This window comes from Rhynchophorus ferrugineus, unplaced genomic scaffold, assembly GCF_030347505.1.
Source record: "Rhynchophorus ferrugineus isolate W39M unplaced genomic scaffold, kcgeb_rfMv2 rfM3, whole genome shotgun sequence".
Taxonomy (NCBI): domain Eukaryota; kingdom Metazoa; phylum Arthropoda; class Insecta; order Coleoptera; family Curculionidae; genus Rhynchophorus; species Rhynchophorus ferrugineus.
This window is the reverse complement of record NW_027472582.1, coordinates 63,388,371-63,400,667: the sequence shown is the minus strand read 5'-3', so window position 1 is coordinate 63,400,667 and position 12,297 is coordinate 63,388,371. Positions and strand designations below refer to the sequence as shown.

The following is a 12,297-nucleotide window of genomic DNA, read 5'->3' as shown; positions in this document are numbered from 1 at the left end:
ATATGTACACGTTCAGTTGATATCTTTAGAGTGTCTGCTATTTCATTCAATTTCAATTTACGGTCATTCAAGATCATTTTGTTGTTTTTCAATATTTTCGTCAGTAACAGCCTCTTTTGGCCGTCCACTGCCTTCACCGTCTTCGGTGCTCATTTCACCACTTCTAAACTTAGCATACCAATCCTTGATGGTTGATTTTCCTGGGGCAGTGTCTGGAAACTCGACGTCAAGTTTTTTGCTTCAACTGTATGGTTTTCCTTCAAAAATCAATATTTTATCAACACCCGAAATTCCTTTCTATCCATTTTTTTCGCAATAACAAAAGTTGCTTCACTCAAAATGCTATAATTCACAAACTAATGGTCCGACAGCTGTAAAATTTATACACGCATCTTTTGAGGGTTAATGCTAACTAGAAAACATATATACTTCTAGTAGCACCATGTATGTATCAGACCGGAGACTTTTCAATTTACCTCAATCATTAAATAATAAACAGCTGCATAACAATAGACATAATAATTCTGAAAATATGTAAACCACGCAGTTGTACCGTTAAAGTCACCCCGTACAAATTTGCATAGACCTGGTATTCTGGGTAGATATTAGATTTCACTTTACACACATATCCATCACATATCAGCTGAGCATGAGCTGCAAGCAACATTTTACAGTGCTATCCCCAGAGTATAGCCCTGAGGATATAAAATAAAGAAGTCCTTACAATATAATAATGTGTTCAATAAATATGTATGAATATGTAAACTATTAAGAACTGATTGTACGTTTTGATATATTATTTGAAGCCGGACGCTTCTCTAACATCAAGAAATAAATTCTTAGTAAGTTAAGAATATATGTATAATAAATTTGATGAAAAAAACATTTTTGTGATTATTTATTATAATGCAATCATGTCTATTACAATTTAAATATTACATCACTACGTCACATAATGAGACCGTAAAGAAATTAAGTGAAATAAAAGAACAGACAACATTTTTTAATACGTAAACTTCAACAAAATTCAATATAATATTAAAATTCAATGTGAAACTAAGCTGCTAAATGTGTTTTATTAAAATCACATTTAATAACTCAATAACCATGATATAAAAAATTGACAATATTCATTGTCAACAAGAGCGAGTTTCAATGACAAAATGCTTTATACAACCACATAAAAGATTTTTTTTTACGTCGACAAAAACTTTTTGTACTTGAATGAATGATCTACTCAAGTAGGTCGAGAAAAACTTCCCTCGAACTCATTCAGTTGTTTTTTCCCTGTTCTTTTCGTGACGTCTAAAATGGAGCATTGTCTTGCGGATGAATAAATCCGTTTCGATTAATGAGTGTCGGCCCTTTTTATGCAGAACTTGCGTGTCAATAGTATTATTGTCACGTTAAAGCATCAGACATTTACACCAAAAACGTATTGTATACCTAATTTTATTAGTGTTTCTTATAAATAAAGACTGTACATACAAGAGAAAATACGAATTGATTAAGCCTTAATGAACAATGTATAAGATATAAGAAATTAATGGTTTTAAGTAAAATAGCAGAAACGCGATATAATAAGACATATTTATTAGGGTTTTTTTTGCCGAGTAAGTTTGAGATGTTTTTGTTAAAATGTTTGTTTTGTAATATCATTTCCCCACATTAGAGTGACGGATAATCGCTCAACCAGATATAACTGATAAAGAGGAAGTTATAGAAAGATTGATCATCATTATTCTTAAAAATATTCGCCCTTAAGTCTTATACTTTGAATCTGGAGCTTTCAATATAGGAAACAATCACTTCTTCAAATGAGCAAACACCTTTTCCTTGATGTAGCCAGTAGCCAATGGAGAAGATAGTAAATAAATTAATTTAGACCATTATTTTCATCACTTATAGCACAGTATAATGTCTGAGTGAAGGAGACTTTTTTTATTATTCGCTCTCTCGATTCAAAATTTTATTGATTTTGATGGAGTTAGTTAATGAACAAGTTTCTCAGCTTCTTTAGCTCTTTACTCAGCTAATGATCTTCTTGATTCACGATCATAAATAATAGATCAATGTTTCATGGGAACAACGATGCAAAATGTCTCACTTATTGTTGTTTTTGAGCGACTATGAGTAAATGTAGCAACCACTTGGAACATAGCTTTTTTATTTTCAAATACTTTTACAAAGTGTACAGCCCTCTTCTATCTTCATATTTAGATGCCATTTATAGATCAGCGCATATTTTAAGCAATCTGAGCCCTAAGCTTCATTTGTATGTTTGAAAATCAACATACCGCAAAATAAACCCTGATGTTAACTGAGAGGGGAGTCCAAATAACAATTACCAAACCGCTGCATTGCTTGAACAATAATATATACATGTTTCATTAGTTTTCCTAATGTAGTGTTGTTTTTGACTTAGTTATAAACCTAATAACCCAGAACTACAAGACTTGGATCTACAAGATATGACTAGTTTTTTTTTATTTATCGCGATGTAACTAACGACTCAAAAACCCCTGAAATTAAATGAACTGAAATTTCACGTTTTTTGTGAAAAAATCCTGAAAGAAACAAAAAAAAATGATTTCATAACCACCTGGTTATTTACTAATTAGACATAAATGACATCTGACTATTATTTGTTACTTTATATTAACGAAAAACTAAAACTTCCCCAAATGTCTTATTGTCTCATAATAACAATTTGGAAGCTAGAAACAACTCGCAAAACGCTACTGTAAATTCTTCATAATTAAACATAGAATAAAGAAGCGCATCTACCATGTTATAATAGGTTCTAAGTTATAAGTTATGACAGTTTAGCGGGAATTTTAAAAATTTGAGCGGGAAATTTTAAAAAATTCTTTTAATTTTACTGGAAAAATAAAATAATAAATCTATTTAAATATATTTTATTGAAATATTACATTTACATTAATTTTCCTTGACCATGAAGATATTGATATAATGGCAGAGATATGTCCACTACCCAAAATACGTAATACACTGATATTATCTTCTCTCTAATATTTAAAACAAACCTAAAACAAACATTAAAATAAGATAATATTACTATTAATGGTTCTGTTGTTTTATTTTTTAAAATTGACTAAATTAACAACCTACCTAAATTGTGGTACATTTCATCAAATATGACAACTGCAGTTCGGTCTATACAGTCAAGTTTCTGAATGACCAAAATTACAGGTTACTACTCCAGCAGCAAAACGGAACCTTATTCAGTATCTGCATTAATGTTCTTCTAAAAGGCAAACAGAATATCTTCGATAACAACTTATATCCTCTGCCTCTGCATTTCAATAAGGATAAAGACATTATTTTTTCATCCAACCTGAAACGAAGCTGATGGGACAGGCTAAGTCATCTGTAAATAATCTGTAAAGGAACATATCAATGTAATTTCAAGTTAAAACCTCCATTCTCTAATAATAAGCATAAATTTCTTATTATATACTTACTTCTGGATCTTCTGGGTTGGGGTAGAATAACCTCCTATATATTTATCAGCCTCAAAAAACTTATGTAATTTCAATATTGCCATTGGGGGCATATTTTCATTGCCTTGTAGTAAAGGTAAAGAATCTTTCAATAAATGTTGCTTAATTACTTCAATGCAATAAATTATATTATTTAACAAAATATTTTCTATTTAAATTACAAGTAGGAATTACATCTTGTGTCAGCCATATCTTTCCACATTTTGTTATCACAAACTTTCCTGGACCTACATAGGAGATCATAAGAGATCCCCTTAAGGTTTTCTTTTTAATTACACTAATAAATTAAAATACACAGAATAATTTAAAGTAATTGTTATATATATATATATATATATATATATATATATATATATATATATAAACATATACCCAAAAAATTGTCGTAAATAACACCACAAATTATATCACCTAAAAATGGCCGTTAACTTCTTAGGTTAGAATTATTAATACCGAAGCCGAACGAGAGAGCAACACACATATAGCTGTTGCATTTTTCATTTACATCTGGCCGCGTAACGGAGATTCCGAAAAGCTTAAACCTGGGACCCGATTTGTTCATATAACTTTCTCTTCTATATTTCTTTATTCAATTATAATTAACTCATTTCGTATTTTGAAATAACCAGCCGAATTATACTGTCAATTAAAATTTAAAAAATCTATCTTTTTCAGGTGCATGTTACGCAGAATTTGGAGTAAGAGTACCACACACCACTGGCTCCGCTTATATGTACTCGTATGTAACTGTAGGCGAGTTCGTAGCCTTCATAATTGGATGGAATATGATACTAGAGTATTTGATAGGAACAAGCGCATGCGCATGTGCCCTAAGCGCGTGTTTTGATGCCCTTTCCAATGGGGCTGTTAGTGCAGCAATGCACACTCGTTTTGGTGAATTTATAGGTAAGTGTCTTTTAATATTTGACTAACTACTTATTTAAATTTACTGTGATAACTTTTATATTATTTCTAATATATTATATATAATAAGTTTTCAGAGTTTGTTGTTTATTTAATCAGTACATTAAAAGATTTTTTAAAGATAACTAACTTTTCTATTATACCCTACTAAATCCTTAAAATATTAATCTTTCACATCTTTCCTCTAAAAATAAATTTATTACCAGAAGAAAAATAGAGCTATCACCAGGCCACTATTATCAAACCACTTATGAATTCGTTTCTAAAGCTACTACTCAGAAAATTTCTATGGCAAGATCGAAAATAAATTGAGATCCAAATAATGAAAGACTAAAGACTATGAAATGAATCAAATTTTCGTACTATGTGCTAATGTGCTAATTTCCCAATATTAAGTTAATATTAAGCATATCACATCTTGACTTTTCTGTAGATTAAAAGTAGCTTTATAAGATAAAATAAAGGATTTTAGGTGCAAGATTTGTGTAAAAAACTTTAAAATGTATAATTTCTATTATTTCACTCTTAGATTTCAAAAATGGCCAATAACTATTATTATCCGTATAATGATATACGTAACCCGCTATTACAAATTTCATCATATAAGTATAATTAAATTCGGCTTTATTTTTCTGTACCTCAATGTTTATATAAATTTACAGTCTATATCCAAACCTTCTAAACCACAATCACGCTATATAAATATAGTTAAGAATCTGTTTTATGTAAAAAAATTCAACCAACTATTATTTCGGTTCATTCTTTTAAATACAATTCAAGTAAATCATTTCTTATCAGTAGCCTGAACCATACATCTCACTTATTTCAACAATAAATAGATCGAATTATATTAATCCGTTATTACCTGTTGGAATGAAATGACATTTTAATATTGGCCGTTGGAAAGTTGGTACATTACAGAAATAATACGGGTCTGTTAATAATATGATGCTAAATGTACCAGAAAAGGGACTTATTAAATAAGGCATTAACTTCAACTCCTTTTCAGCTATATCAGACCTTTGCAGTTTTCTCTTCTCTTAACAATTAATATATAATTATTAATAACATAACATAAAATACTAGAAACACAACCTCTCTGAAACCGATGAACAATATTATCATACCCAATAAGAGCATGAATTATACCCAGGAATGAAATATTAGTAATAGAGGAAGAAAAGTAATAGCAACATTACAACCTGTCATATTCTACTAAATACACTGTAATTAAATTAATAAAATTAAATAAAAAATAACAATTAAATTTTTATTAATCGTAAATAGAACCTGATTATCCAAGGTAAACATGGCCAAACAAACGTAACATAACCAACAAAAAATAAATTACTTATAGTAAATAACCAACCAACTACATTCCAGTTTACCTGCAGCATTAAATATTAAAAACTGCATAACCGTAAACACCTTTAACATTGATCAATATGTCTAGCCAATTCAACTTTAACCTTTCTCCCCCTATATTATCTTAACATTACCGTAAATGGACTCTTTGAATAAAACACGACCTTTGTTAGTTTTCGAAATGAAACAACAATAGTGACATTTGACTTTTTAAACTTCGCTCGACGTTATAAAATATTTATAAAAGACCTCCAACAGGAACAGTCTTCTAAAAAGTTCAAAAGTTAAAAAGACCGAGTTACATACACGCCCGCAGGGGTAGTATACCACTGTAATGAATTTGAGGAATAATAATGAAATCTTTATTATACAGCAGTCATAAAATAAATACTAAAAAACTTCTTAAATGCCTATCAAATGAGAAAATTACCCGCATTATAACAGGCAAATGAAAATTCACTGATATAAAAATATTTCTCATGAATCCTACAGTTTTCATTGTTAGCTCAATATTCCATCTTCATTGAATATGTTTTTCTATATACTCTTGATATATAGTCTATTCAAAGTCTTTTTGAATGTATTAGATGTACTATAATGTTAAAATTAATTATATCTGATAACATTTTTGTTTAATTATTTTATTTAGATTAGAATTTTTTTTCTGAAAAAGCCAAACTGAACTAAAACTCGGCAAGTTAATTCGGGTTTGCAACATTGCAATATTTCGACGTCAAAAATATCTATGATGCATTACTAAAAAAACTTTGAATAGACTGTACAAATTACTATTTATTAAATGGTGTAGTATTTTCTTCATTTGTCATTTTTCACTGTTTTATGTTTCTATGCCTGTTTAGTTTACACATGTTATCGAAAAAATTGTATTATCACCATAATACTTTGTAACACTTGACTATGAGGAAAAAATAAAATCGACACTGGACACACAAGAAATTTCAACAAGTTACATCTGGATTATATGTAGAAATAAAGTTGGTGATAAATATATAGTGAAAAATATGATACAAAAGTACAAATATATTACTAGATATTGAATAATCGGAAGTAAAATCAATCTTTATAAAAATGTATATTTAACAAACAAGTCCATGCAATTATTAACAATATTATAAAGCCTAAACGCTTTTAATTTCTTAATTATAGTAATCTAGTTAATTAACATTAATAAGCTATTATTTGGCTATTTTTATACAGGGGACCATTTGCTGATTTATATATACTGGTTTAGGTTGGATTCTTTTATTGGTAAAATCAATATGCACTGATTCATATTGATTAGTTTTGATGTGGCGTTTTCTTGTCCAGCATTGTATTTCGGCAATAGCTGCTTGTAACTTTTGTTGATTCAGTGTTGTTATCCCCAGTGGCTAGGATTTCAGTGTAAATTGTAAATGTAGCAGCAAAATTTTGATTGAATGTAGGCAAATCCCGAGGGTATATCAGATAAGCGACTAGTCCCAATACATATCTTCTTATTTGTATCTAAAATATCGGCAAGTTATATATGACTCTAAAACTTTTGAATATTGGCCAGGAATAAGCATTTTAATATTATGTTTTACACTTTGCCAAACTTTATCGAAAGCTTGAGCAACCTCTCGAAATATTGTTTAATAAAGTGTATATTCTTATAGTAACTTTTCTAAGACTGGCGATTCTATGAACATGTGAATCATGGAATATTGTTCCGTCAAACTCAATTTGATCCTTTTCAATAAAAGTTTTTAGCAATAGTGTGACTAGCCGGAATACCATTGTTTCATAAGTTTACTTTGTTGGTTTAAGAATCATATCATCATACAGCCACGTTCCAGTTGTGGTACATAGTGTTTTTAGTTAGCCCTGATCCTCAAAAGATGCGTGTATAAATTTGACAGCTGCCGGATAATTAGTTTGTGAATTATAGCATTTTCAGTGAAGCAACTTTTGTTATTGTGAAAAAATGGATAAAAAGGAATTTCGTGTGTTGATAAAATATTGCTTTTTGGTGGGAAAATATACAGTTAAAGCAAAAACTTTTAGATGTGGTGAAATGAGCACCGAAGACGGTGAACGCAGCGGACGCCCAAAAGAAATTGTAACCAACGAAAACATTTAAAAAATACACAAAATTATTTTGAATGACCGTAAATTGCAATTGAATGAAATTGCAGACACTCTAAAGATATCAACTGAACGTGTACATCACATCATTCACGAATATTTGGGTATGAGAAAGCTCTGTGCAAAGTGGGAGCCGCGCGAGCTCACTTTTGATCAAAAACAACGACGAGTTGATGATTCGTAGCAGTATTTGAAGATGATCAAGCGTAATAAACCCGAGTTTTTGCATCGATATGTCATATTGGGTGAAACATGGCTCTATCATTTCACTCCGAGGTCCAATCAATAGTCATCCGAGTGGTCTGCTCACGATGAACCCGCTCCAAAGCATGGAAAAACACTACAGTCGGCTGGCAAGGTTATGGCGTCTGTATTTTGGGATGTGCATGGAATAATTTTCATTGAGTACCTTGAAAAAGGAAATACCATCAACAGAGACCATCATATAACGTTATTGGACCATTTGAAGCACGAAATCGTCGAAAAACGGCCGCATTTGAAGAAAAACAAAGCACTACTTCACCAAGACAATTCACCATGTCTCAAGTCAGTGAAAACGATGGCAAAAATTCATGAATTGAGGTTCGAATAGCTTCCCCAACTACCGTATTCTCCAGATCTGGTCCGCAGCGACTATTTCCTGTTCTCAGATCTCAAAAGAATACTCATTGGGATAAAATGTTCGTCGATTGAAGAAGTGATCACCGATCGTAACCGATAATATAACTGAACTTATATACAAAACAATTATTTAGTTTCGAAATGGTTTAATATTTAGTAGGACTAAAAACTAAACAACAAATTATATATATATATATATATATATATATATATATATATATATAGATATAATATTGAAAGGTCTATTGTAAGTATCTGTTCTAATTCCATCAATAATAGATCATTGTCGTCATATTAAATCAAGATAGTATTCAACCTACAAACAATGACACAAAAAAGCTTTTATAAAAATTACCAGAACGTTTACTACACAATTAAGTAAAATAGAGCTGAAGTAAATTAGTTTCTTTGTCAGTTAGTAAAATAAAACAACAAACTCAGGATAACTACGAACATTTAAAACGGCACTATTTAAACTTCAAGTACAAGTTCGGATTTTATCTGACTGTTTCAGGAAGGGACCCCGACTATCTGGCCTTTGTAATTACGCTTCTGATGATGCTCGTACTGGCCGCAGGCGTCAAGAAGTCGCTTATATTCAACAATATTCTAAATGTAATTAACTTCTCCGTGTGGGTGTTTATAATGAGTGCAGGACTGTTCTATGTAAATACCGAAAACTGGACGAAACACGACGGATTTTTGGCCAAGGGATGGCCAGGCGTAAGTATAGTTTTTTTTATTTATCCTTAATATATATAAACAATGTTCCTATTGGATATATAAGTATTTATTTAATTATTTTTTTATCAGGCCTTTAGGGTAAATGATGTGGCTCGGTGAATGGAGGTAAATCGAAATGAAACAGTGGTGTTTACATGATGTGACCGTTATTTATTGACAATATAAAAAATGAGAAAAATACAAAGATAAAAAGGATGGCAGCGGAGTTACCTGTTGACGAGGCTTGGGCAGTCGATGGTGGTATGTCTAAACCAAACGAGGGTTGAGCACTGAATGACCGAAATACCCTTCAATAATATCCCAGATAAACGTCTCGGGGTTGCCGCCAGCTATTCGGTGTCGGGTTCCAATTGGCACCCCGCCCGTGTTCAACATCTAGGATTATATTTCTGGGTATTTTGTAGACCGTTTTTCCACGATGTAAAATTCGACATGCCTCAATTCGCTACAATACTCCCCTGCCAGAATTTTACATAAAATTACTTCAACAAAAATACAAAAAATGTTTGCAAAAAATATCAAATACAAAAAAAAACATATACCAAACAAAATGTGCTGTGTAAAATAGTTGTGGTTGGTACGGTTGCGATCTGGTACGGCTGTTGATATCTTCCGGTCCTACAGATACCGTTGCATCATCGTCGCTTTGGCACTTGAATGTGGTCCATCGACGACGTTGAAAACAAGCTATTCTTCAGACAGGGCTCCCGTAATCGACGCTGTGGGAGGATCGACTGTTCGACGACGTGGTAGCTTATTTTCTTCGACGACGAGACGTTAGCAATTCTGGTACTTCGGCGAAGACATAACGAGTCTACGGTGACTGCAATCGGTACCTAGCTTCTGGAGCTGCTCTGTGACTAATCCGTAGTCACATACGTTAGGTTAATTCAGACAAAACAAATAACGACGGTATCCGACCGAAGCTGCCCAAAGCCTTTTAAATCAAAATATCTGCCATTATGACGGAGACGGCGAGCGAAGGAAGACATTATGATTTAAACATAGCGCCGAAAGAAATGTTTAGCCGAGACGCTGATGATTAAGCAGTGATGAAAAATATTCAAAAGATTGTGAAATAAAAATTTTGACAAAAAAAATTTAAAAAAATGAATTGGAAATAATGAAATTAATCGGAATAAAATGAAAATAAACCTTGAAGGTAAAATTGAAAACGAATCGAATTAAAAATATTTAAAATTTTGAAACAAAAAAAGAATATAACGGTCACGTAAAATACACCATTTTCTACGTACCCTCCATTCACGAGTCCAAACCCAATTTTGCGAAAGATCACGTCGGGGTCACCACTTTAGGGTAAATGATGTGGCTCGGTGAATGGAGGTAAATCGAAATGAAACAGTGGTGTTTACATAATGTGACCGTTATTTATTGACAATATAAAAAATGAGAAAAATACAAAGATAAAAAGGATGGCAGCGGAGTTACCTGAAGACTAGGCTTGGGCAGTCGATGGTGGTACGTCTAAACCAAACGAGGGTTGAGCACTGAATGACCGAAATACCCTTCAATAATATCCCAGATAAACGTCTCGGGGTTGCCGCCAGCTATTCGGTGTCGGGTTCCAATTGGCACCCCGCCCGTGTTCAACATCTAGGATTATATTTCTGGGTATTTTGTAGACCGTTTTTCCACGATGTAAAATTCGACATGCCTCAATTCGCTACAGGCCTATACATTAGGTTTAACAAATTTGCAATAGATGGTGCTACGCTACTGTGTATTAAATCGCATTCCGACATACGGTACATTTATAATCAACTTCGTGTGAAAGCCTCACTGACATACTATTCAGTATGACTCATTTGTCGAAGAGTGCACAACAAAATTTTGCAGTACGTTGAAAGATTCTGAATTTATACCCAGTAAATTACATTTGCAGGAAGTTTTACTTTTTACATCAATTTTTTAAAAAAAAGTCATCATGCAAATGCTGCGCGAAGCTTATGGAAGCCATGCTCCATCGATTTCAATATGCGAATACAGGATTCGATGTTTTAAAGGTGGTGATATTAACACCGACAACAAAAAGCGCTCTAAACAGCTCTAGACAGAAGAGGAGTATTTAATGATATAATTCAACTATCAATGGGGATCGCTATTTACTAAAATTGACGCGTTCGAGCCAAGCATTGCGCGAGGAGTTTTCAGAATATGAACAAAGACAGAATAGTATTAGTCTTTAGCATGAAAATGTTCGTCATGTTTTAAAATCGGTGAAAACATGCTTGAAACATTCATACTCCAATATACACACCATATTCTCTAGACGGTGCTCCTTTTGATTACTACTTCCAACAAATGGGTATATTTGTGGATAACCTCAAAAGATATAACGTTCTTCGAGATGAAATCCGTAAATTGTCTGAACGGTGGAGAAAAGTAGCGGCTATCGATGAACAATCAGGTGCATTGTACCGATAATTCACAATAAAATTTCAATAAATCAATAAAGTTTGAAAAAAATCATTAACTAAAATAATTGATAGGCCTAATAATATACTAAATTATTCAATAAGCTCAAAGAAGAGAAACAGAAATTTCTTAAAATTGAGATGAATATTCTAAAAATTAATTTATGTCATTTAATGTCAACCTCAATACTCTTATTCCACCGGTATTCCACACCAGTTTACGAATCGCCAGTCTAATCCAGAGGTCCTCCAAATTATCATCCACTTAAAAAAGATTTATTTGTGGGAAAACCCAGAAGAAAAGGCGAACTAAATCTGGCGAATAAGCTGGATAATAAAACAATATATATTTCAACACGCTAGTTATAGCTGTGACGCTGACGTTGTTTTAGTAGAATTTGATTTTTCTCTTCTTTGTATCGCGTATTTTTTTCACGAATTCTTACATTCAATTAATCCCAGAGATAATATGTCTTTGCTGTTTTACCAATTCGGAAGTAATGAGTCATCAAAATCCTTTTGAATCGCGAAAAATTAAGAAAAAAGCTTTCATCGAC

At 32.0% G+C, this 12,297-nt stretch overlaps 1 protein-coding gene across 1 annotated transcript in view; it reads left to right on the top strand.

The window, feature by feature from the left end:
- The window catches only part of LOC143193160 (solute carrier family 7 member 14), a 166,937-nt gene that overhangs the window by 109,956 nt on the left and 44,684 nt on the right, over nt 1-12,297 (top strand). Inside the window, exons 4-5 of the mRNA XM_076399171.1 lie at nt 4,200-4,430; nt 9,076-9,284. Of these exons, the coding sequence (XP_076255286.1) occupies nt 4,200-4,430; nt 9,076-9,284 (440 nt within the window). The remainder of the gene's footprint in view (nt 1-4,199; nt 4,431-9,075; nt 9,285-12,297) is intronic.